Genomic DNA, 24,299 nt, shown 5'->3' with positions numbered 1-24,299 from the left:
GTGTGCAGCAAGCATGTTACTGGGCAAGAAAGGAATCATGGCTGGAAGCTCTGGAGTTGCCCAGCGTGGGCTGGCAGCTGACTGCAGTTGTTCAAAACCTGTTAGAAATGTTGGGATAAAAAAAACAAACAAAGCATCACTGCTACTTGCGCGTGTGGCAGTGTGTTACCTGGAGCAGGCCATGAGGCATTTACTATTTGATTTGGCACAGTTGGGTTCATCAGCATAGTGCTCCCTTACCTCTGGCGACAGTGGGATTCTGAAAGAATTTGGGGTTTTTCCTTCCTATTATCATGATCCAGGCACACTTGAGGGGCCAGCTATGCTGCAGGAGAGCTTAGACATTTTATACATAGCAATCTTAGCTCCTCTTAAATAATCTACATCTGTGAAGTTGTAGCCTGCAGTGAATGCTGTTGCACCCTTTTTTCCAGATACTGAGTCACTACAATTTACAAGAGCAGATTATGAGGTTTTGTAGCTTCCAAACCTCTCCTGTGAAACATGTTTTTTACTTTAACAACATGTGGAATCCCATATGTGTATTTATCCGTTTCCTACATTTGATGTTAGCTGGCCGTTCCTAGCGATTACTTCTGGAGAGGTAGATCCTGAGAAGTAGCTCTAGTGAATCAGATGCTGTGGATTTTTACTGTTCCTTCAGCTGTTGGCCTGAAGCCCCATCTCAGGGCTGCTTTTGTGCTGCTCTTGTTCCCTTTTCTTCTCATTTCCCCCCCCCAGTCCTCTCCAGGCAATACTCCAGTCTTCCTGGTCTAGCAGGCAGGGCTAGCCAGCCCCGGTGCCCCTCTTAGGGGTGGAAGAGGAGGGAATGGTGCTGGGTGGTGGGGCTGAGGGTCAGGGACTGTCTGGCGGGCTGCGTTCCCGTACCACGGAGCGGGAGCTTCGGGATGACGTTTTCGGGCGGCTCTGGAGGGGAGTCACACCGTTAGAGCATGATAGTGGTTTGTGAAATACCCAAAGTGCGGACGGTACCATTCCCTGGGGGAAGGCGGTCCCCGCTGAGCCACCGCTGGTGCCGGCAGCAGTGCCTTTCCGAGGAGCGGCGGCTGCCCTTCGTGACGGCAGCTCCTCACCGCTCAGCGCAACTCCTCATCCTCCCAAGGACCACCAGCTCTTCTCCTTGTTCTGCAAGCTGGGGCCGGAGCGGGTCCGCTCCCCTCCGTGGCAGACGGTTTGCCTTGGATCAGCTGGTTGAAGCAGCTGGATACACAATCAATCGCTCTCCGGTATTTCCAAACTCGCCTTTTAACCTGCTGAACCAGGGTCTGGCGCAGAACTCCTTGCCACCATGAAAACAATTATTGCAGCCTGTTCCCAAAATCTTAGTGGTAAGATATTTCCAAAGCGTGTTTGAATGGTTTCTGATGCTCTAGAGATGTGAGGAGCTGGTCAGGCAATTAGCGTTTGTTGTCACTATTGTCTATTTGCTTTAGACTGCTTAGGGGAAAGGGAGGTGTTTGGAGTGATTTGGGGTTAGCAGCACCAGAGGAGAACATACAGTTGCTCAACAGGAATGAAATTTCTGACAATGCATTCGGTAACGTTACTCCCGCAAGACACTCGGCGCTGCAAGTTCTCCTTCGTCTTTCCTTGCTGCCCTGGGCCACAGAGTCAGAATTTCTGGGTTTGAAGAGGCTCCTATTGCCGCGGATGGGGCCGGCAGCAGAGCCCCTGAGGTTTCTCCATTTTCTGTCTGCGGTCTGGACATTCATGGAGTGCTTGAGGGGGAGCTAGAAAAAGGAACTAAAAAAAGCAACTGTTTGGTAGGCACAAATGTGCTAGGCAGAGCTCTGCATCTTCCCTGGAAAAAAAAAAAGGGGCTTTGGAAAGTTGACAATGGCAGGGCTGTGCGGGCAGCAGGGCTTCTGGGGATGCCTTGCTGGGCGTGCGGGAACGGGTGGGAGGGATTGCTTAAAGCACAGTATGCTGCTCGGGGGAAAAGGAGAGGGAAAACAATTCTTCAATGCTGGTGATGGCTGTAGTGTTTAATTAATTTCAATTGTCCCATTCACGGTTTGGATTGAGCCGGGATGAGTTGAACCTCCACCAGCCACCTGAACCAGGGTTTGGTGGTTCTCTGACCTGGGGGTCCCGCTGGGGACCTGAGGATCCCCAGCACGGGAAGCCATGGGGACAGGTCTGCTCCTGTCTCACCCTGAACATCTCTCTCTCTCTGGCCAGCACGCTGATTTGGGGTTGTTTTCCCAAGAAAACAAGGCTCTTGTGACACAAGAGCTGAGATAGCTCGCTGTGGTCGCGGTGGTGGCTGTACCGGGTGGTCTTGGCCGCGGCAGACCTTTGGCAGGGAGCGGTGCGCTGGCGGGACCGGCACCTCGGGCCCGTTTCGGGGAGGAGGGATGGGGCTGTGCGTGGAATTTGGATCCTGGCACCTGGCCCGGGGCAGTTAATAGTTCACCAAGGTTGGCTGGAGGGATGGGGGCAGCGGGGGGAGTGGAGCGGCTGCAGGCTGCTGGGCTGTCCGTCACGGGAGGCAAGGCTCGGTGGGGCCGGCCAGCCTTGGCCACCCTGGCTCAGCCCCTGGCCGCTGTCCTTGGCACTTGCCGGGGGGCAGATGCTGCCCCACACCTCCCTGCCGCGCCAACTGAGAAAGCCCCGAATTCTCTGTGAGCCTGAACATGCCAAGGAGGACACGGGAAAGGTCCTGGCCGCTGGGGAGCTCGGCACGGTGCGGGTCGTGCCGCTGTGCTCAGCTCCGCTGGTGCACGCAGGCTCACGGACGCGTTTGGGCTGGGGGTGCCCAGCCTGCCAGCTGCCCCCTGCTCAGAGCAAGGCTGGCCCCAGAGCAGCCGCGGGTTGCCCAGGGCCACCTCTTGGCACGGTCCAGAGCTCTCTGGGGATGAGCATCCCGCATCCCACCCCATCCCATCCCTCCTTGCCCCACTGCTTCATCCTTCTCATCCTACCTCCCACCTTGCCCCCATACCCCAGCCACGGGTACCACCAGTCTGGGCCCCCCCATGGCTATCTGGGACAGCATTTGTGGAACCTACGCTGTTTTGGGCTGGGTGCCGTATCTCTCCCCGCAGGCAGCCGCGCCAGCATCCAGACCGCCCTGCGCACCCTGCTCGCAGCACCCTGGCCCTCGCAGCGGGATGTCCGCTCCTGGCTCCAGCTCCTCTCCGTCCTGCAGTGGGTGCTCAGCTTCCTACTGCTGGGTGAGTGGGGGGCTGGAGGGGGGGGGTCCCGGTGGGGCGGGCACGTGCCTGCTCACCCCCCTCCCTGGCTCCCCGCAGGAACCGTCAGCCTGCTACTCCTCATCTACCTGGTGTTCACCAGCTTCTGGCCCATCTCCGCGCTCTACCTGGCCTGGGTCATCTTTGACTGGGACACGCCGGAGAAAGGTGGGGATGGGCGCAGCCCCCCCCTTCCTCCCGCTTTGCAGCAGGACGGGGTCTGGGGTCCCCCGCTTTCTCTGGGTCCATCCCAGCATGGCAAATGGGGAGCACCGTGTCCCACCTGCTCCTTCCCTCCTCTCTCCCATCATCATCATGGTGGGAAGAGGGATGCGGCGGGTCCGCGGGGAGCGTTTCCCGCGGGTCCCGCTGCCCACTGGGGTGGGCATCATCTCCTGTGGTCAATCCTCGGTTTGCAGGTGGCAGGAGGCTGCCGTGCCTGCGGCAATGGCCCGTCTGGAGGCACTTTCGGGATTATTTCCCCGTGAAGGTATGGCGCGGCGAGCCAGGGTGCCGGGACGGGATGTTCCTGCAGGCAGTGGTGGTGGTACCACCCAAAAGGCTGTGACCCCTTTTTGTCCCCGCAGCTGGTGAAGACCCACGACCTGTCCCCCAGCCACAACTACATCATCGGCTCCCACCCCCACGGCATCCTCTGCGTCGGCGCCTTCTGCAACTTCGTCACCGGCTCAACGGGTTTCGGGGAGATGTTCCCGGGAATCCGGCCTTCCCTCACCACGCTGGCCGGCAACTTTCGTCTGCCCGTCTTCAGGGAATACCTGATGAGCGGGGGTGAGCGTCCATGGGCAGCCCTGCGGGCACGGCCAGTTGTACTGGGGGGGGGGGGATGCACCCCCTGCCTGTCCCGCTCCTGCCCACCTCTGCTTGCTGCCACGGAGGGTCAGAGCACGGAGGGGGGGGGTCTCCAAGGGGAACTCCCCGGTCCCGTCTGCAGGAAACCTTGGACTGATGTCCTCTGTGCTCCCCAGGAGCAGGCAGGGCTGGGGCGGTGCTCTGCCTGCACCCTGCCTGCACCCTGCTTGAACTCCACCTTCATCTTCCTCGCACCCTGCCCACACCTTGCCAGCAACCTGCCCGCACCCTGACCCTCTCCCACAGCAGAGAGCACCCTCGCACTGTCCCTTGCATGGTCCTGGCGTGGTCCCACCAGGCACGGTCCCTCGTGGGGTCCCCGGGCGCTGCACGGGCAGGCAGTCCCACCGCATCGGTGGTCCGTTCCGCCGCAGGCTTGTGCCCGGTGACACGCCGCGCCATCGGGTACCTGCTGTCCAAGAACGGTACCGGCAACGCGGTGGCCATCGTCATCGGCGGCGCGGCCGAGTCGCTCTCCTGCCGCCCCGGAGTCACCACGCTCATCCTGAAGAACCGCAAGGGCTTTGTCCGCATGGCCCTGCAGCACGGGTGGGTCACGGGCACTGCTGTGGCTGCCGCTGCGGAGGGGGGTCTGGGGGTCCCGGCGCCCCATCAGCACCCACCGTGTCCCCTCCACAGGGCCTACCTCGTCCCCTCCTTCTCTTTTGGGGAGAACGACCTCTTCCGCCAGGTGGTCTTTGAGGAGGGCAGCTGGATGAGGAGCATCCAGCAGCGCTTCCAGAAGATGATGGGCTTCGCTCCCTGCGTCTTCTACGGCCGGGGTCTCACCTCCGTCCGGTCCCGGGGCTTCCTTCCCTACGCCAGACCCATCACCACCGTGGGTGAGCATTGCCCGCCGGGGCGGAGGGGCAGAGGAGGAGGAGGACACGCCGTGACGGGTGGCGTGGGAAGGCAATGGTCGGCTCACGTCTCCGATGAGCCGAGCACATCCCCGTGCCGCCAGCCTGACCTTCCTCCCCTGCCGGCAGTGGGGGAGCCGGTGACGGTGCCCAAGATCGAGGACCCGAGCTGCGAGACGGTGGACATGTACCACGAGATGTACGTCCGCTCCCTGCTCAAGCTCTTCAATGAGAACAAGACCAAGTACGGGCTGTCGGAGACGGACGAGCTGCACATCCTCTGAGCACGGCCAGCGCCGGCGGCCAGATCCTGGCTCACAAGAGCGGCTGGCTCTTGCGGGTGGGGATTTCAGCCGGCCCGGCACGGGGAACACACGGGGGACAGTCCCCGCTCCGGCCCTCCGCTCCTCCGGCCGAAAAAACCTGAGCGGGAGGTGGGAGGAGAGGAGGAAGCGAGGGGAAGGGGAGATTGGGAAGGGTCCCCCTTGAAAGGGATTCGGAGGGGCTGCGGGTGACACAGCCATCCCCTGAGGACAAGGGGCTGATGTAGGGGGGGGCTGGCAGAAGGCTGGGGTCCCTGCAAGACAACCAGGAGAACGTGAGCTGAGGGAGCGGGTGTCACAGGAGGAGGGAATGGGACGGACCCTTTTGGGTGGCATCCTGATGGCGAGCAGGACCAGGCTGAGGAGACATCCCCCCAGGGTGGGGGGGGACACCGCTGGACTTGAGGACCCAGCCTCAGCTGGGACCACGGAGCCGTGGGTGGGGGCGAGTGCTGGTCTGGCCCCAGATGAGCCTTTTCCACCACCTCTGTACCCAATACAGATTTCCAACCCCCCCACCGCTGCCTGTGTGTGCTGGGGGGCGGGGGGGGGGACAGGATCGGTGGCACCGCAGCCGTACCCCTGCCACCCACCTGTGTCCCCTCCCCGGCAGTCCCATCTCTAGGGCTGGGGCCATGCTTGGTGGGGATCCTTGCACCCTTCAGGTGCAACCGAGCAGCTCCCGGGTCCACCTGGGCGACGTCAGATATACTGGGAGGTGAGGGGCAGCAGCTGCTCTTACTGGGTTAACTGGGATTAGGAGGGATGTCTCCTTCTCTCTCTGCTTTCGGCTCATCCGTGAGTGAGGGGCTCCCTGGGTTACTGTTCGGTGGGATGGGGGTGTGGGGCTGGGACGTGGCATCCCTGGGACCCTCTCCCTCCCCGAATGACCTGGGCAGCTCTTGGTGGGATGTGGTTGTGTGTGGCTGGTGCCGTGGCCACGGCTTGGGGGGGTGACACCCCGATGATGCTATGGGCACCCCTTCCTGAGGCACGCGCTGGCAGGGCTTGTGGGGGGTGATGGGGTGCTGCCCCTTCTGGGGGTCCCTGTGACGGGAACAGCCCTGTCCCATCCCTGCCAGGGCTGGCGTGGGAGAGTCGGCAGTGCTGATAGCCATCTCTCGTCCGCTCCTCTCTGCGCAGGCACTTGGTCAAACAAAAGGGCTGGGTAAACATTTGGAAAGCAAACACCCATAAAGGCAGATTCCCGAGGACTGTCCCGTCACCGCGGGTGTCACCGCTCCAGCTCCTTGCTCTGAACCTGCCCCAGTGCCGGCGTTAAGGTGGCGGGTGGCTTTTCTCTGCTCTCAAACGCTTTCTGGGGTGAAGGTGGGCGTCTCATCCCTCTTTGTTCTGCTACAGGGAGAAACAGGTCCGGGCGTAGAGAAAGGGAAGGGGCTTTATTGGGGGGTGATGGGCAGCAAGTGCCCCGTGCCGTGTCCCTGCCCGCCTCCCCTAAGGCCAGCAGTGTGACAGGGACATCTAGGAGAGCCTTCGCCAGGCATGTGGGGGGGCCCAGCGTCGGCTCCATCCCCAGTTTCACTCCAGTCCCCGCACATCGCTGTTGAGCAGACTGGAAGGGCTGTGCGTGCCCGGGGAGGGACCAGTGTCCCTTCTCTTTAGTGACCTGTCAGCCCCCGTGTGTCCCCAGGAGCGTCCCGGGATGGGATGCCAGCCTGCCTCCCCAAAACGGGTTTCTCAGCATCTTTCCCGTTCCCACGGGTGCCTGGCAGCTGTCCTGCCCCAAGCGCCACTGGCACCCTCCTGCCGTGGCATCCCGGGGCAGGACTGGGACAAGTCCCACGGCCACCATCCCTCAGCCCTGAGGTCTCTGCCCCTGCACAGGCTGGGCAGGGGCAGGTCAGGTTTGGGGACCTGGGGGTGCCAGGGTGTCCACATGGAGCCCGGAGGGGCCGTAACTTGTGGAGACCAGGGATGAGGTTACCAGAACCCTCTTTGGCCCCTCAGCACCCGCCTCTGCTCCGTGCCGTCCCTGGCCCTCGGGTGTCACCAGGAGTGAGGCTGCCACCCATGATGTTGTCCATGGAGGGGGACACCAGGGCCAGGTCACAGGTGGGCACAGGCTGGAGGCGCTGAGCTGGCCCCCGGCGTAGCCTCCCCCGGTACTTGTCCCCGACCATGAAGTACAAGATGGGGTCAAGGCAGCTGTTGATGCTGGCCAGGGGCCGAGTGATCTTGTAAGTGAAGTTGATGATGTTGAGGGTCCGGCAGTCGGCTTGGAAGTAGCGGGAGGTGTAGTAGATGGTCCGGGTGATGTGGAAGGGCACGAAGCAGATGGCGAAGACACTGAGCACGACGATGATCATGCGGATGGAGCGCTTCTTGTAGGAGGGCATTCGGAGGCCGGGGCTGGAGAAGCTGGACTTGCCGAGTCTCTTGGCCATCAGGCAGTAGCACAGGACGATCACCAGGAAGGGGACGCCGAAGAGGAGGGCCATGACGGAGGAGCTGTAGTGCACGTAATGGTCGAACTCCTCAGGCTTGGTGGTGTCGTGGCACAGGGTGCTGTTGCCCTTGGAGCTGGTGGTGACAAAGATGAGGTTGGGGACGAGGCAGATGGTGACCGCAAGCCAGGCACCCACACAAACGATGCGGGCGTGCTTGGTCTTCACCCAGTTCAGGGAGCGGATGGGGTGGCAGATGCCCATGTAGCGGTGGACGCTGATACACGTCAGGAAGAGGATGCTGCTGTAGAGGTTAGCGTAGAAGAGGAAGCGCACCATCTTGCAGAGCCATTTCCCAAAGGGCCAGTTGTTGCGGTCAGCGTAATAGTAGACCAGGGTAGGGAGGGAGAGGACGTAGAGCGTGTCGGAGACGGCCAGGTTGAACATGTAGGTGGTGGTGGCGTTCCAGGGCCTCATCCTGGAGATGAACATCCACAGGGCCCAGGAGTTGAGGGGCAGCCCCACCACGAAGACGATGCCGTAGGAGACGGGCAGCAGGATGAACTTGAACTCCTCGTTGAAGACGCACTTCGCCTCCGCCGCCGCGGTGGTGTTTCCCCCCGGCCAGGGAGCCGGCGTCGGTGTCCACAGGGCAACTGGGAACGTCCTCACTGAAGTGGCCATGTTCTCCGAGCCAGATCTAGGGGAGCAGTTAATAAAAGCGCATTAGTCGTCGATCCCGACCATTGTCAGGCACAAAGCGTGGAAGGGAGCCAAAGATGCCAGATTTTCCCCCCCTCCAGGAGCTCCGGCCACTTTGATGGTTCTCTGGTTTTTCTCAGCTCGCGCGTTCGGGCCTCGCGGGGAGCCGAGGGGGACTCGACAAATCCCCCCCCTTCGCAGCCCCCGCAATGACACCCATTAATCATCCCTTTGAGCAGCGCGCAGTGACACCAGCGCCGCGTGGAGCCGGGAAGCGTGCCTGAGACAGAGGACCGCGCCGGCCCCGCCGGCCAGCAGCCCCACGGCGCGCCGAACAATGAGACCTTTATGAGCAACAGCAGCCCCCGGCCGGTGCCAGCGCAGCCTCTTGGAAGCTGGCTCAGCCTAATTGGCACCATCCTGACAATGCTGCTCGTCCCAAAGGGCTCCTTGACAAGAAGAAAGGCGGGAGGAGAAGAAAGGCTTGTCTGGGGGAATATTATGGCCTGGAGAAGTCCTCGGGGGGCTGTTAAAGGAGCCTTTGGGAGAGAGCGTCCCTGGACAGTGAGGGGCCTCCAGCTGCCGGGTATTCTCCGTAGGAGAGGGATGATCTAAGCCCCGCGGAGAGGAGCTGCGCCAGAGCCAAGTCCCAGCTCAAGACAGTGCAAGTTCGCAAGGCAGGCGGGACGTTTCCCCTCGCACGGTGTTACGATCAAAGGCTGGGTTCTGCGTCCTCCTGGCAAATCGGGCCCCGGGGCTGAGGCATCAGGGCAAGCCGTCGGAGGGTGGCGTTCGCCTCTCAGGATGTCTAAAGCTCAGAGCCCGCTGCTCCAGAGGGAAGAAGCAGCTTCTGCCACCGTCATGGTGTCCAGCAAAGGACGGGCGAAGGCTTCCCATGCCTTGGCCCCTCTGTGCCCACCGTCATCCCTGGCGAAGCAATTTCGGAGCGGCCGCTTCTGCCGGCCGAGGATGGATGCTCCTATGAGTAACCTGGGAGCAGGACCATCTGCCGTGCTGCCAGCAGAGACGAGGGTGTAGCCAAAACCATATCTGATGGAGGGAGCGCTGGTGCATCTCCAGTTTCTGTTGTTCCAGAGCTCAGCCAGGAGGTGATGGGCGCCAGGACGGAGAAGAACTCGGGGCTCAGGGAGGTGATGCACGTTAGCGGGATGCTGGCATCAGTGGTACAAGGTGGAAGGCTGTGTCCTCCAGGGCTCCTTCATCCCTTTGCTCCCTCGTCATCCCCCTCCTGTTGCCCCTTGCCTTCGCCATGGAGGTGCACAGCCTGACGGCTTCTTGTGGCAAGAGCCCTTGGCAGGAATATCCCACAGGGTGAATCCGTGGGGTCAGCTGAGCTGCGATCCATCTCCTCCCCGCCCATCCTCGCCTGGAGAGACATCCCTGGGTTTACAGAGATGATCGTAAATGAATCGGCAGGCAGATGGGCAGGCGGGTGGCCGCAGGATGGGCCCCTCCATGCTGCACACACCTCCACGCTCTCTGTTTGAGTTGTGGGCTGAGCCGCAGCTTTGGGCTCACGTCAAACACCCTGCAGCTTCCTACCCGCTGCGGCTGGCGTGGGCAACTGCCTGGCTTTATTACAAGGATGAGTTCAGAGAGCAACAGGCAGGTCCTGATCAAACATTAACAGTGGGGAGAATTTGCTCTGTCTCCCCAGAACCAGGAGGGAAAACCAGCCTGTAGGAAACCCTGAGCCTCCAAGCGCTGGTGCTAGTGGTGGTCCCACGGGGTGCTGTGCCGGTCGTGCTGGTCCCAGCCCAGCTGCTGCATCTCCTCAGGCCACGATGCTGCCAAGGACACGAGGCACCAGATTTGTTTTCCTCTTCTAAGCTCGGAGTGCAAGTGAGCATGAAGCCTTGAGCCCAACCAGACCAGAGGTGCTGCAGGGTTCAGTGACCAAAGCCAATCCCCGTGACATAGATCAACAAACAACAAAGATATGAAGAAGCCAATAAATAAAAAATAATAATCTGGTGTGAGTAACACACAAGGAAAAAGCCTGAGCAGCTGTGTGGTGCCGGGCTGCTTGGAGGAGAGCACAGGTACGTGGCTTTTGGCAGCAGAAAAAGCCTGAGCATGGTCAGAGCTCAGCACTGTGACTTCACTGTTCCTAAGCAAGCTTCCTTTGAGGATAGCCACCAAAAAATAAAAATGCAAAAGAAAATGACATTTGGCAAGCTTTATCTCAACAGGTTTCCTGCTTCCTCATCTTAGTCACGATCAAAATCAGTGGTTTAAATTGCTGATTCATATCAGTCCACCCCGAGGACACGTCACCACCAGGCCTGTTCCTACTCCTCGCTGATGTCCCCAGCAAGGCTCTCCCTGGCCATGGCCTCTCCAGCGTGGGCTTTTCAAGGAGGGACCGATCACAGCTGTGGTGAGGTCTGAGCCAAGATTTGGGCTTGCTGCCAGAGCAGGAGATGGAAGGCACTGCGGGGAAAGGACGTGGAGCTGGGGAGGTGATGCCCGCTCCTGCCCTGCCTGTTTTGTGGATGCACGAGGGCTGCGATGCTGGGGAATCCCTCGCCCATGGCAAGCACATCCCCCTGGGACGGTCCCTGCGAGCTGTCCCCCCCGTCCGTGCCCCGGGAAGCAGCGAGGGGTCCTGCAAAACACCCACCCGGCCAGTGGAAAGGGGCAGGGACCAGCCACGGGGACCACGCTGGGGAGCACGTGCTGCCTTTGGACCTTTGCCGCAGGAACGGGAGCTCTGCCTTGGCTCCCAGCCCCGTGGCCGTGCCCAGCCTGAACCCGTCCTTTGGTCCTGCGGGGACCACCACTCGGTGGGTGCTGGTGGTCGCCCCCAGCCCGGGGTGCCCCAGCAGCTGGCCAAGGCTTCGTGCCCGGGGGATTTACGGGGGTGTTGGAAAGGCACCAATGAAATGAATGAGTGGGGCAGCACCGAAGGCAGACTCTGCCCCGGAGCCAAAGTCCTGCCCGCCGGCAGGACGGGACGAGGGGTTGGGGATCGCGGTGGAACGGGCCGGAGCTTCGGAGAGGGGACGCGAGAGAGGATTTCGGAGGGGAGCAAGCAGCTGCCGAGGGACATGGGGCTGGGTGAGCCTGGGACTGGCTGCTGCTGGAGCACGGGAAAAACAGGGCTTTTCTTCTCGCCTAAGCGCTTGGAAATTGCAAAACAAGGGGAAATTATGCAAAACATCCTGCAGAAGGACCCTTGTCCCTAATCGCCACGTGGTTCGTGCAGCCAAAGCCCCGGCACAAGGGGAGCGTGACCTGATTTCTTTTCAATCCTTCCCTTCAACTGCGAGAGCAGCCAAAGCACGATCTGCCTGTGCTACCCTGGCGCTGGTGCCTCCTCCCCGGGGACGCCAGCGGGGTTGGGTGCTGTTTTTGCTGCCCACCACGTCCCCTGCTCCGAGGTGACCCCCTTTCTCAGCGGGGTGGGAGGTGAGGGTTTCCTTTCACCCTTGGGTGGGCTGTCCCTGTCCCTCCGCCTCCCCAGGGAAGGGCAGGAGCTCACAGCGACCCGAGGGCAGCTTTGCCCTGTGAGGAGACAGTGATTTGGGGATGGAGAGAAAGATGAAGGAGAGGAGGTGGCCACGCTGGGAAGGATGAAGGCCCTCGCTGATGGAGGAAGGCAGTGGTGTGTTAGGGAAGAGGATGCACGGAGGGATTTGGGGACGGTGGAGGGATGAGGAGAACTGGCTGACCCCCACCCCACACCCATCCAGCCCTGGGGATCCCACCTCCATCCCTTGAGGGGCCAAAGCTGCTCCCCACAGGGTCCCCCCCCGGAGCCCAGCTGGGTTTGCGTGGCCGTGGCAGGGCCGTCCCGGCTGCTGCTCTCCACCAAGCGTGGGTTACCCCGGCTCACCTGCAGTCCTGGCTGGGGTGGCTCTCAGGACCAAGACACCCCCGGGCTGCGCCTGTCCCCCATGGGGCTGGGGGCCATGCTGGAGGGGTTGCGGGCTGCCCTTCGCCTTGCCCTGCCGTGCCGACTGTGCCTGCTCCCACTTTCCCACTGCTGGGAGCAAAGTGCCCGGGAGAGGCAGGGCTGGAGGCGGGCGGAGGCGGGGGCAGGAGCACGCAGTGCCCCGTGCCCGCATCCCTGCCTGCCTCCCTGCCCTCATCCCTGCCTGCCCCAGGGGGGGCTGCCCGCAGGGCTTAGCCCCTCTGTGCGCCGGTCCCATCCCACCCATCGCCCTCGCAGGCTTTGGGCCATCCGCAGCCCTCCAGATGTGGCACATCTGGGCCTCACCCATGGGCTTAGAGCCTTTTCCCTATGGGGGCCAAGTACCTTTGGCCATGGGGACCACGGCCCCTCGCTCGTGGGGACCACGGTCCCTCAACGACGAGGGTCGTAGCCCCTCATCCGCGGGGACCGCATCCCTCCGCCCATAGGGACCGTGGCCCCTCGCCCACCCCGTGGCATCCTCCCTGTCCCACCGGGGCCACGAGGGTCCCGGCAGTGCCCGCACCCCGGGGTGCTGCCCTGCTGGCACCCCAGCCCTGCGGGGCAATCCTGGGGACAAAGGTGGCCACTGCCACCTTGAGGCCAGCCTGGGCATAGTGTCCCCAAAATCAGGGCCACCTTGGGTGTCACAGCAGCCAGGGCCCTGCTGGGTCGCGGTGTCCCCCTTGTTTTGCGGGGGGGAGCGTGTCTCCCCCACCGCCTGCAGAGCTGTGCCTGGTCTGGGGGATTTAACTCCTTTGCGAGCGTGTAGGTGGGCGAAGGGTGGGTGCTGGGCAAACAGGTCAGTGTTGCGACGAACGGGGCACGCCGGGGATGAGCGGGTGCACCCTGAGACATGGGGGACCGCGGCCAGGAGTGGGCTGGCTCGGGGGGAGCAGAGGCGTGAGGGGCTCAGTGGCTGGTGGGGGGACAGCCCGGGGATGCTTGGCCACGGAGGGAGAACACGGGGGGCCCCGGGTGTGCGGTGCTGAGCAGGCAGAGCCGGTGCGTTCGGAGGGGAACCGTGCCACCACAAGCACCCGCCGAGGGCAAAGCCAGCCCAGACCCGCGCAGAAGCCGCACGGGACACCGGGCAAGGGCAGCCTTGAGGGTCGGGGTTTGCAGGGTCCCCGATTAAACAGGGGGAAGTTGGGGGGGCAATGCTGCTGGAGCAGCCGGGGCGCCGGTGGTCTCCCCGCTTGGCTTGGCACGCTCCCTCCTTGCCCCTGCACAGACCCAGGTGTTGCACACACGCACCCCAGTGTCCCTGAGACTTTATTCTGGATAGGAATAGCAAGGGGCATCTCGTAAGGAAACGGCGCCGCAGCCTCAGGAGCGGCTCCTGTCGGAGAAGTCCTCTGGGAACGCCGTCCGACCAGGGCTGAGCCCAGGGAGGAGGGAGCAGCTGCCGAGGCCGAAGGCACGAGGGTGCGTGGGGCTGGGCTGGCCACAGATGCTGCTGTGCCCTTGCAGGCTGCAAGTTGGCTGCCAGAAGAGGCTGAGCCTCGAGGTCCAAAGCACCCGGTGGTCCCCACTTCCCGAGTGGCCTCAGCATCTCCCCCGTCCCCCGTCCCTCCTTGCTGGCGGGGCTCAGCGTGGTCCTTCCATCGCTTTGGGGAGGGAGGATGGAAACAGGCAGCGAGACCTGGAAAGCGTCTGTCCCGATGGCCGTGGGAGCTTCCTGAGACTTTCCAACTGAGTTGTTTGCTGGTGAGGCCAGGCAAGTTGGGAGCGTGGCAAATAGGTCCAACCGTGGGTGCCTGCCTGCCTAGTCCTCCTCGGCGGCTCTCTGCCTGCCCCGGGAGCTCCATGGAGGAGAGCAAACGTGGGTGCTGGGGCAGGGATAGGTGCTCTAGGCGCTGGGTCCGAGGTCGGGTCTCTGTGCCAGGCTCACCGCATTGTCCTCGCCAAACTTGCCGGAGATGAGCCGGGGATGGTTCGGGCTGAGCACCCCGGCCACTGAGGGGGAGCCGGGATCCTGCACGGCCCTGGGGCATCCAAGGAGATGTGGGGACTTGATATCCTCCTGCCCCTGCCCTGCTGCATCCCCACCCCGAGGCTCACCTCTCCTCCCCGCCGGAGCGTGGGGCTCTGCCAGGGACCCTGGGGCCACAGGAGCTGGCCCGCACGGTGCCCCCCTTTCTGAGCTCCGGGGCTTGGGGGTCCCTGAAGATCTCCAGGTGGTCCCAGCCACGCTCCTGCAGCCCTTCCTCGTCCTGCTGCAAGCCGAGGTGGCTCAGGCACCTGCCGACGCTGCGGGACCCCTCGCCCCTGTCGCAGGGCCACTGGGGAAAGAAGAACAAGGACGTGGGCCAAAAGCGTCACACCAGGACCCCCAAGTCCCCCCGCTTCACGTCCTCACCCCGCATGAATGGGGCACATTGCTGCTCCTCCACCCTCTACCGTATCCCTGCCTGCACCGTGGTGGCTCCATCAGGCAGAGCACTGCCACGGGGATGGGACCCCACGTCTGCTGGTGGCTCTATGGCCAAAAGCAGGTCCTCTCCCCTCCCTGAGCTCCCCAAACCCCTCGGCTGAGCTCCAGAGCCCCGCGGGGACCACAGCGGTACCTCCCCAGGGCGGCCGTGCTGGCGGGCATCCTGCGTGCATCTCGGCATCTCCCGGCAGGGCCGCGGGGGGGGCTCCAGGCGCAGGAGGGTATTCTGGCTGTCCCCTCTGTGCTCGGGGGATGCCCGGTCCAGCTGGCTCAGGCAGGTGGCCATGTGCAGCGCCGTCAACGAGCAGTCTCCCGGTCCTGGGGTGTCCCTCGCCAAAACGGCCGATTTGGGTCTTTTCTGCCGGCCCACGCTGGGGGGGCTGAGCAGGCGCCCACGGGATGGGCCCCCCGGCACGCAGCGGGGCCGGCTGCCCCATCGCTCTTCCTCGGAGGGCGAAGGGACCCGCGCCCCGAGGGGACTGCGGTGCCGCTGGCCCCCAGCTGGGCTCTCCGCCTGCTTGTCGTGGGCTTCGCCGGCACCGGGGGCCGGCACCCACGTATTGGGGACCCCCTCGAAGATGAAGTAGGCTGGGTTGGTGTAGCCGGCCGCTGACTCTGGGAGGCTGCGGGGCCGGCTCCTGCAAAGCGCGGCGGGAGAGGGCTCAGCATCACCCCGCGGCCGGGGCTCGTGGCGGGGGCTGAACCCGGCTGGGGTACCTGAGGCGCCGCAGAGGTGGCTTGGGGCACGTCGGGGTGTCTGCTGCCGGCTCGGCATCCTCCTCCTCGAAGCTGATCCACTCTGCAAAAGCATCGAAGTCTGGCCTCTCCCCACCGGGCACCGCACGGCCCCTGCCCACAGCCAGCGTCCAGGAGGGCAGCACGGGCACGGGCAGCTCTCGGCCGTGCCGTGCCCGAGCATCACCCCGAGCCCCCCTTGCCCAGGGTGATGGGAGGGGGCTGGTGTGCGGCTGCTTTACCGTAGAGCCTCTCGCGGGTGCTGCGCCTCTCCTTGGGGACCCGGACCTTCATCCAGCCGCGCATGGAGCCCGTCTCCTCGCCACGGTGGAAAAGAAAGGTCTCGAACTGCTGGGCCATGCTGCCGATCATCGACCTCATGGCGATGCAGCACTCGCCTGCGGGCACGGTGCACGTTGGTGTTAGCCCCCCACACACACCCCCCGGACAGCTCGGGGGGGGCAGGTGAGCCCCCCGTATTCAGCAGCACCCCAGAGCGGGGTGGGTGCCAGGGTCCCTTCTGCCAAGCTCCAGCTGCAAAACCTTACACCCATCAGGCTGTATGTACCTGAGCCCTGCGGGGGCTACGCTTGGCACCCCCCCCATGCCACCACGGTGGCCCCCACGCCACCATCCCACACGCACCATAGGACTCGCAGCTCTCCACGCCCTTGATGCTGAGGAGGAGGTGCTGGTCCCCCAGGTACTCCAGGTCCGGCAGGATGGGGTTCAGCTGCACGCGGAGAGAGGGGTGCTCGGGGGGGGTTGCCGTGGGGTAGGGTGGGACAGAGGCGGCTCTGTCCTGGAGGGGACGATGACAGCCCCCGGCACCCCTGGGGGCTCAGGGTACGGAGCCAGCGGGAGGCATGGGGAAGAGGAGGGAGGAGGATGCTCAGGGTATGGGGGGGGCCAGCATCTTCTCCCCCTCCCCAGCGCGTACCACAGGCAGATGCTTTGCGGACCAGCCCAACTTGAGGAAGCCGGGGATATCGCAGCTCTGGGAAGTGTTCTCCCCGCTCCGCTGGGTCTCTGCCGGGGGGACAGCGGGGGTCACAGCTCCAGCCGGGGCTGGCTAAGCCCCCGCGGTGCACCCCCAGCACCCCGGGGCCACCTCACCTTCCAGGCAGTGGGAGTGAAACTCGATGTAGCACTTGCTGCGGCTGGCGGTTTTCACGATCACCTCGATGCTCTCCCACTCGATGCAGGCCAGGGGCTCGGGGCCGGATCCGGGAGCTGCAGGCAAGTACCGGCGGGTCGGTGTGTGCCGGCTGAGCACCCGCGGCCAGGGCTCACCCCAAACCTGGCACAGTGCGGGGTGGCAGACCCCAACCCCTTACCCTTCTTGGGCACAAACTGCGACGTCACTCCCACCTCGAAGGTGGCGAAGACGGGCGAGTGGTCGCTGGTCACGATGTCGTCGGTGCAACCTGGATGGTGGGAGGGGGCAGCTGGGGGATGGTCCCCGAACCCCAGGGTCCCAGACAGCGCTGGCCACCCTGGGCTTCCCCCCCAGCCCTGGGGTCTCACTCACCGTAGGAGTTACAGACCACGTGGGTCTCTGGGTGCGACTTCCACAGGATGCGGTCGCACCACGAGGGGACATTGATCCTCACCTAAAAATGGGGAAAGCAGCTGGCTTCAGTGCCCCATCGGGTCTGGCTCAACCCCCCAGCCCAGAAAAGCAACCCAGCACCCCAAAAAGTGAGCTGCCTCCCTCCCGGACCCCCTTTGGGGGGGAACAGGCTGGTGAAGCATCACCACGCAGCCCTCCCCTGGCACCGTCCGAGCCTGCCGTCCCTGTCCCCCGACGACGTCCTGCAGCTCAGCTGGAGGCTCCGGGAACTCACCCCCGTGGGCTTGAACTTCTGCCACATGTAGCTGTCCCGGGAGCCCCGTTCGTACCGGTACGTGGGTGGGAAGGAGATGTCACCCTCACCTGGGAACCGAGACACGGAGGTGGCACAGGGACCAGCATCCCTGCCTGTCCCCACAGCTGCAACCGGCTGGGGAGAGGCCCCACGGGGTGTCACGGTCCCCATCCAGGGTTCACACGGATGGCTGGCACCCCTGGCCGCCTCTGACTGTCCCCCTGCTTCCACGCTTTTGGGATGCGGAGCCCAGGGACCTGCCCCGGGGGGGGCTTGCGTGGTGCACATCAAGGTCCCCCAGGGCTTTCGGCACCTCGCGCAGGGCTGTGCCGGGACAGGGCACGACCGTGTGCCGGAGATGGCACAGGGGGAGGTCTGCGGGGACCCTGGGTGCTGCTGTCTTGGTGGGGGGAGCGGCGCTTTTGCCCCTGCACTCACTGAAGCGCAGGAACACCTTGTTCTTCTCTCGCTCCAGGTTGAGCTGGTCGACAGCCAGGAGGGCTTCAAACTCCTTCTTGGTTACATGGGCAAGGATATCCTGCGCCGGGGGAGGAAATCGCAGTGAGCCCCGGCTTCTCTCACCGCTGCGGCTGCACCGGCGCTGCTGCCGGCGTGCCGTGGTCCCTGCAGAATCCCACCTGCACGTCCATGTCCAGGCGGTAGTTGAGGTCCCCGAACCAGAAGAGGTGGGTGAAGCGCAGGGTGAGGTCGAATGCCCCGAGCCGCTTGTCGCCCAGGACCAGGGAACGCAGGATGTCACTGTAGTTCTGGTTACGCCTGCGGTGGGGCGGGGGGGGGGGGACACGGCAGCACCGTATGAGCCACCCCGGGGACTCCTCATCCTCATCCTGCCCCTGCCAGGTGGGGACAGGAGGGGGACAGGGACAGCCCCACAGCCCCCAAGGGCTCCTCCAGCCCCCGGTGGCACCCGCCTGCCTGGGGCAGCCCCATGTCCCCCCCCCCGAGCCTCTCCATCACCTGTGGGTCTTCTCACTGCCAGAGGCCAGGTGGCAGTTGACGAAGCCGAAGGAGGTCCCGTTGAAGAGGAAGGAGACGCCCACGGCTCCCTTGTTCCCTGCAGAGATGCACCAGGCACTGAGCTCTGGGGGGGGGGGCCCGGAGGTGCTGGGATGGCCCCCAGGCTGCCCCCTCACACTGGGACATCCCCCCCTACCCCATCCCCATCCCTACCCAGTGTGTTGGCGATCCCAGTTTTCACGCTGGAGGTGTGGACGTGGCTGATGCGCCGTTCGTGCTCGGGCTTCACCAGCACCACGATCTTGATGCTCCAGAGGCATTGCAGGGCGACCTGCGGGGGGGGGGGTTGGAGGGGGGGTGAGTCTGCCTGCTCCCCCCACGGCCAAACACAGTGGGGATGGAGAAGCAGCAAGGTCAGCCAACCCATCCCTGAGCGGTGGCTCCTGGGGAGGGCACTCCCTGCAGGGAGTCCATAGGGCGTAGGAGGTTCCCTGGGCTGCATTTGGGGTGGGGGAAGACCCCGGGTTTGGGGGTAAGAGCCCTGGGGCGATGGCTGCTGGTCACCAGCTCCCTGAGACTGCCAGGGGATGTCTTCAGCCTGCTCAGCACCGGGTCCCTCCCCAGGCACGGCCGGAGGGGTCCAGGCTGCGCCCCGCCGTTACCACTCGGTAGTCGATGGCCATCAGGGTCTTCAGAGACGCGCGGAGGAACTCGACCCACTCGCGGTCACCCAGGGAGTTCTCCTGGGTGCCGATCACGTAGATGTCGTGGGGGATGCAGGCAGTGGTCTCGTCCTGCGTGCGCCCCAAGCCCCTCGAGGTCAGCCAGGAGGCGAGGGAGCGGGGCGGCGGCGTGCTGCCTGCGGGCAGGGGACAGGGGGTCACTGGGGGGGGACACGACAGCATGCCGGGCTCCTCGAGCTCCTCTCTAACCCCAGACTTTACGCATCTCCAGGAGCCGCCGGGGATGGGAATCCTCGTGCCAGCTCTGTGGTTCACCCATGCACATCCCAGACTGATGCTGGGATTTACTGGTACTAGCCCAAACCCTCCCAGTACCCCAGCTCCTCCGTTTCCCTGACAGCCACCAGGTGAGTGGATCACAACAGGACAGACAAACCCGAAAGCGGCCAGGTAGGAGTCTTCTCCAGCCTCCTCCTCCCACCGAGGACCAGCTCACACCTCAGGTTCCCTGGGGCAGCTCCCTGCAGCCCTCACCTCCCAAAACCCACCCAGGCTCATGAGGAGCCAGGACAGCCTCCCAGGACAACGCGACCTTACCCATGTTCCATGTCCCGACGTACAACGAGATGAGGTCAGGCTCATCCAGGTTGGAGTGCTGGATCTTCATCAGCTGCAGCAGCTGGCAAAAGGCCTCTCGCTTCTGCGGGATGATACGGGTGTCTTAGGGTCCCAAAGGGGAGCCAGGGGTTCCAGCACCCCAGAAGATGCCGGTGGTGGGATCAGGGGGACATCACCCCCAGGCATAGGAGAAGGCTTGCAGGGGTGGTCTCAATCCTGAGATCACTCATTTGCTGCATCACTACAAAACGGCTCTGTATTCCCCCAGGATGCTCAGTGAGCGCAGCCGGAGCCGCTTACCCGCGCGCTGGGGAAGACGAAATCTCTGCTCAGGCTCCTCTGCGGCTCCCGGTCGTACACCAGCCTCACCTTGCTCTGCACGCTCTGGTATTTGATCAGCTGCAGGACTGAACGCCGGGCATGAGGGGGGCAACGGTGGCTCCCCACCTCCCGCCATGGGGGCAGCAGGTAGCGCGGGATGGGGGCTCGGGCTGCGACCGGGGGTCTGCAGCCCATCACCCTGGCATCAGGCCTGTGCCAGGGAATCCCACTGCCCTGCGGCACCCCATCAGCGGCCGGCGGGGGAGTCAGCAGCCCCTTACTTTTGTCGTGAGGGATGGTCTCCTCCGGGGACCCGCTGCCCCTTTTGGTGATGGCCACGGTGCCCGACTCCACGTCCACCGTCAGGGCTGCCCGCTGCGACTTGCCCACTTTTACCTGCAGACGGGGACGCGGTTCCCGGGTCGGCTCACGCCTGCCCTGCCCGAGCAGCGATGCTGGGACCCCGCACCGTGCCCCCTGCGCTCACCTCGAAGCTCTGCACGGCGAGGGGCTTGGCGGCTGGCGGGGGGGCTGCAGCCACGCTGGGCAGCGCCAGGTTGTGCCTCGACACTGTCTCCTGCAGCGACTTCAGCACCTGCAGGAGAGATGGGCACCGGTCTGGGGGCACTGGGCTAACTGGGAGCCCTAGGCACCCTGCACCAGCCCGTCCTGCCCCATGGGGCACCCTGGGGCTGCGCCACCGCCGGCAGCTCGCTTTGCCGGAGGGTTTAATTTAGGTGAGGGGTTTGCTGGAGCAGAGTGAGGTTCCCCAGCTCGGGGCACTGGCAGAGCTGGGCAGTGGGTGCCATTAACGGCGGTCGTGCCTCTCCCTGCACCCAGCTGGGCTTCCCCAGCCTGGCATCACGGTGTGGGGGGGGGGCAGGCACCTTCTTTTCCAGCGAAGAGAGGAGATGGTTGACGGTAGATATCTTGTTGAGGAGCAGCTCAAGGTCTGGATCGCTGGTCAGGAGACCCTGAGGGGAAGGAGGGACATTTTTGGAGCAGGGCGGTGGCACCGGACCGGCGAATTCCTCCCTGCGGATCCAGGCTGCACCCCGAGTGATGGGGGTCCCTGGGGTCTGGCAGGAGAAGCAGCTTCCTCTCCCACCTTTGGGTGCCGACAGGCACCCAAACCGCCCCCCCCACCTCCCCTGCAGACCAGCTGCACCCACCCACGCATGACAAAGCACCTGCAGGCGGCTGCGGGCTGCGACGGCGCTGGGGAGGGGGCTCACCTGCTCCCTGGCCGGGCTGCGAGGGGACGCGGGGGAGTCGAACACCCTGGCCAGCGTCTCCAGACCCGCCAGCGTGAAGTCGATCTCACTGCGGAGGAGACGAGCGGGTGAGAGCTGGCACCGGCATCTCCCGAGCCTCGGTGGCGATGCTCGGCCACCATGAAGGGGACGGGGAGAAGGCGTGGGGGGGTGTCCCCAACACTTCCATCGCCGCCGCTCCCAGGCCACTCGCCTGTGCAGCGCCCGGCAGGCGGTGACGAGCGCGGTGCTGAGGTGACGCAGCTGCGGGTGCCCGTGGCGCAGTGCCTCCAGGTCCAGCTGCAGGTGGTGGTTCAGGTACTCGGCCATGAAACCCATGAAGTCGCTGGCCGGGCTGCAAGGTAGGGTGGGAGTCTTTGGAAAAAATCTACCACCACCACCGCCACCGCCGCCATCGCGAGGGAAGGGTGGCCGTGCCCACCCCGTCGCCTCCATCAGCCCCGGGGTGGGCAGGGGGGCTGCGTTACCTGCTGTGGACCTGCTCCTGCAGCCTCTGGTGCAGCTGCTGTGAGATGTGGGTCCGGCCGGCGATGGGAGCGCTGACCCACGCGCCCGCCCCGCTTCCACCGGCCGGAACCGCGCTCGCCGTCTGCCCGCCGCTTCGGCCATCCTCCCCGTCTGCGGGCGGAGGACAGCCGGCTCAGCGGGACCCCCTCCCCGGCTCACAGCCCTGTACGGCCCCCGCTGCCCCCTCCCCGGCTCACCCGAGTCCTCGTCGGCCGCCTGCCTTGCCCGGTGCACGGGGTAGAGCAGGGGTGTCACCAGCCCGTTGTTGGGCTGCTGGTAGGCGCCGATCAGGTCGGGGAGGGTTCGGAAACATTTGGCCTGGATGCCCTGGATGGTCTGGGGAGGCAGAGAAGGGGAAGCACCATCACGTCCCGCCCCCGCTCTGCTGGCTCCGTGTGCTGGGGCAGCCCCCAGCTGGGTTGCGGACCGGCCTGCTGTGTCGAGTGGGGTCTGTTCCCCAAAAATGTGCCCACAGTGAACTGGAAGTGCTCACCCCATGGGGAGCTCACCCCGGTGTCCCTGGCAGGGCAGCAGAGCAAGAGGAGGAGCGTGCAGACGTCTGCCAGGGATGCTCCCTAGGGATGCTCTTTTCAGAGGGCAAGAAAGGGCGGCTGCGGAGAGCTGGGTACCGGGAGAAACCCTGAAGTGATGCCAAAGGGGGGAAGCGAGGCCAAGCCAGCAGCCAGATGGACATCACAGGGACAGACATCTCGAGGATCGGGCTTGTGTGGCCAAGCTGGGGCAGGGGACAGCGGCAGGAATGGGACAAGTGTTTTTCTGTGCCACCCAGGGTGGGCCGGTGACAGCCGTGGGGCCGTCGGGGAAAGCAGCCTTCCCAGGCAGCCCGGTGCTGCAGAGGTGGCTGCGAGGCGCTTGCATCCTGCAGACCCAAGCGTTGCAGGCAGCTTATGCAAAAAAAGCAAACCGCACCGCTCGCTCGCAGCGCTGGCGTGCCGGGGAGGGCAAGCAGACGCCACGTCTCCGGCTGTTGCCCGGGGGGAGCGAGCACCCCGGTCCTTCTGCACCTGCATCCTGCCTGCGCCCCAGCTTGCAGCCGATGGCCCCCCCACACACACACACACACCAGCACGGTGCCCGGTGGCATTAGCCAGGGCAGGGAGGGCACCCATGGCTGCACCCACCTGGACGGAGAGCAACCCCTCGTCATCGGGAAGGATGCGGTAGGTGTGGACGTGCCGCTGGAACCTGGGGGAGAGCAGACCGTGGGCGTGTGGCAACGCTGGGGGGGGGTGCCAGGCACCCAGCCCTGATGCAAACACCCTCTGCAGAGAGAGGAACTGAGCTCTCATTTCTGGAAATAAAACCATCACCCTCAGCTCTGGGTCTGTACCCGTTTGCAGGGGGCGATGCGCAGCGTCCCACTGCCTCCAAACAGCACCCTGCCTGCAGCGGGCACGGCCACGGCACGCCGGGGGCTCAGCCAAATCTCCACCAGCATTCTCTTGGGGCACCGAGCCCGGCACTGTGCTCCCCGTGGCTGCGACGGCACGGTCGGTCGTCCTCGCTCCGAGGCCACCGCGCATCCCTGCCCGTGCCACCGTCCCGTCTGACATCAGCCTGATCTCCGACTCCGTGCCGGGGCAGCTCACCGGCCGAAACCCCCAAAGTACCCCGCGCGCACCCCCCCGCGCCCCTCGGCACCACGTGTTTGCAGTTTGTCCCGTCTACCGGGCCAGGCCAGGCGTAGGAAAGGGGGTGGCATCCTGCCAAAGCCGCCGAGGCACCTCCCCGCTTGCGGACGTGTCGCTCGGCTGCAGGAAGGGGTGCAGGCAGCAAAGAAGGGGTGCAGGCAGCAAGGAAAGGGTGCAGGCAGCCCCAGAAGCACTCGCTCTCAGGGGCTGTAAGCCTGGTTCAAGGCGTGGGGATGGCAAGGGTGGTAGGGGATGCAGACCCGAAATCCCGGCACCCGAGATGTTAACGGCGGGTGTCGCGGTCCGGATGCGGCCACATTGGGGGTTGGAGGGAGACGGGATGTTTGTTTTTTTGCAGAGGGAGGGCGACGCGAGTCAGCTTCTCCCGCTTCCACGCACGGGGCCGGGATGGCGGGCAGCCCGAAAGGGCTTGGCAAGCCCTGGATTTCGGGTTCTCCCTTCAGCAACCCCAGTGCTGGGCAGGGCTGCTTGCCCAGGCTTCTTCCTGCTCCCAAGGACGTGGAGTTTTGCCCTGGTCCGACTTGAGGATCACCCGAAAACCCCCATACCAGAGAGCTGGCACCCTGCGCACCCCGCCGGCATCCCCGCAGAAAGCTTTTCCATGAGGTTTTGGCAGCGCCAGCCCAAGGGGAAGTGCCAGGATTGCTGTTCCTGGAGCCCGGAGCAGGGAGAGGGACAGAGGGACCTCGGCAAGGGAAAAGAAAGAGAAGCCGCGAGCAGAAGCCAGGCAGGTGACTCACAGGAGGCAGAGGGCATATGCCCCTGAGACCGACTCGCTGTCCCGCACGAGGAAGCAGCCATCCCGCCCGGCCTTGGCCAGCAGCTCCTCTGCCACCACCCGGCTGATGTCCCGGTGGTACCAGCTTGCTGCCGCCATCCTCCGAAGCAGC

The 24,299-nt window shown here is 64.3% G+C and overlaps 3 protein-coding genes across 4 annotated transcripts; 1 reads left to right on the top strand and 2 right to left on the bottom strand.

Moving 5' to 3' along the window:
* Positions 1–1,041: 1,041 nt before the first annotated feature.
* LOC142043047 (diacylglycerol O-acyltransferase 2-like) lies at positions 1,042–5,774 on the top strand. Its single transcript, XM_075053718.1, has 8 exons — positions 1,042–1,349; positions 3,069–3,197; positions 3,276–3,383; positions 3,635–3,705; positions 3,803–4,007; positions 4,463–4,637; positions 4,728–4,930; positions 5,078–5,774. Exons 1-8 carry the CDS (start codon positions 1,310–1,312, stop codon positions 5,230–5,232), a joined length of 1,086 nt encoding a protein of 361 aa, XP_074909819.1. The 5' UTR covers positions 1,042–1,309; the 3' UTR covers positions 5,233–5,774.
* Positions 5,775–7,235: 1,461 nt separating this feature from the next.
* On the bottom strand, positions 7,236–8,360 carry P2RY4 (pyrimidinergic receptor P2Y4). The gene has a single exon (XM_075053716.1). It carries the CDS (start codon positions 8,358–8,360, stop codon positions 7,236–7,238), a length of 1,125 nt encoding a protein of 374 aa, XP_074909817.1.
* Positions 8,361–13,938: 5,578 nt separating this feature from the next.
* LOC142043158 (phosphatidylinositol 3,4,5-trisphosphate 5-phosphatase 2-like) lies at positions 13,939–24,296 on the bottom strand. 2 transcript variants are annotated; one of them, XM_075053976.1, is made up of 27 exons: positions 24,150–24,296; positions 22,879–22,942; positions 21,934–22,072; positions 21,697–21,847; positions 21,423–21,563; positions 21,191–21,278; positions 20,843–20,929; positions 20,443–20,550; positions 20,237–20,351; positions 19,935–20,041; positions 19,614–19,716; positions 18,996–19,192; positions 18,547–18,664; positions 18,334–18,430; positions 17,994–18,132; positions 17,794–17,893; positions 17,335–17,423; positions 17,019–17,100; positions 16,825–16,914; positions 16,604–16,720; positions 16,428–16,516; positions 16,133–16,220; positions 15,730–15,885; positions 15,470–15,551; positions 14,886–15,390; positions 14,380–14,600; positions 13,939–14,303 (listed from the first exon to the last, which is right to left on the bottom strand). In XM_075053976.1, exons 1-27 carry the CDS (start codon positions 24,284–24,286, stop codon positions 14,168–14,170), a joined length of 3,546 nt encoding a protein of 1,181 aa, XP_074910077.1. In that variant the 5' UTR covers positions 24,287–24,296; the 3' UTR covers positions 13,939–14,167. The 2 variants fall into 2 exon arrangements, with proteins under 2 accessions (XP_074910077.1, XP_074910078.1); XM_075053977.1 differs by having other exon boundaries at positions 14,069–14,227.
* Positions 24,297–24,299: the final 3 nt, after the last annotated feature.

This window comes from Buteo buteo, chromosome 22, assembly GCF_964188355.1.
Source record: "Buteo buteo chromosome 22, bButBut1.hap1.1, whole genome shotgun sequence".
NCBI classification, from domain to species: Eukaryota; Metazoa; Chordata; class Aves; order Accipitriformes; family Accipitridae; genus Buteo; species Buteo buteo.
Note: the sequence above shows the minus strand (reverse complement) of the source record. Positions and strands in the feature narration are given on the sequence as shown.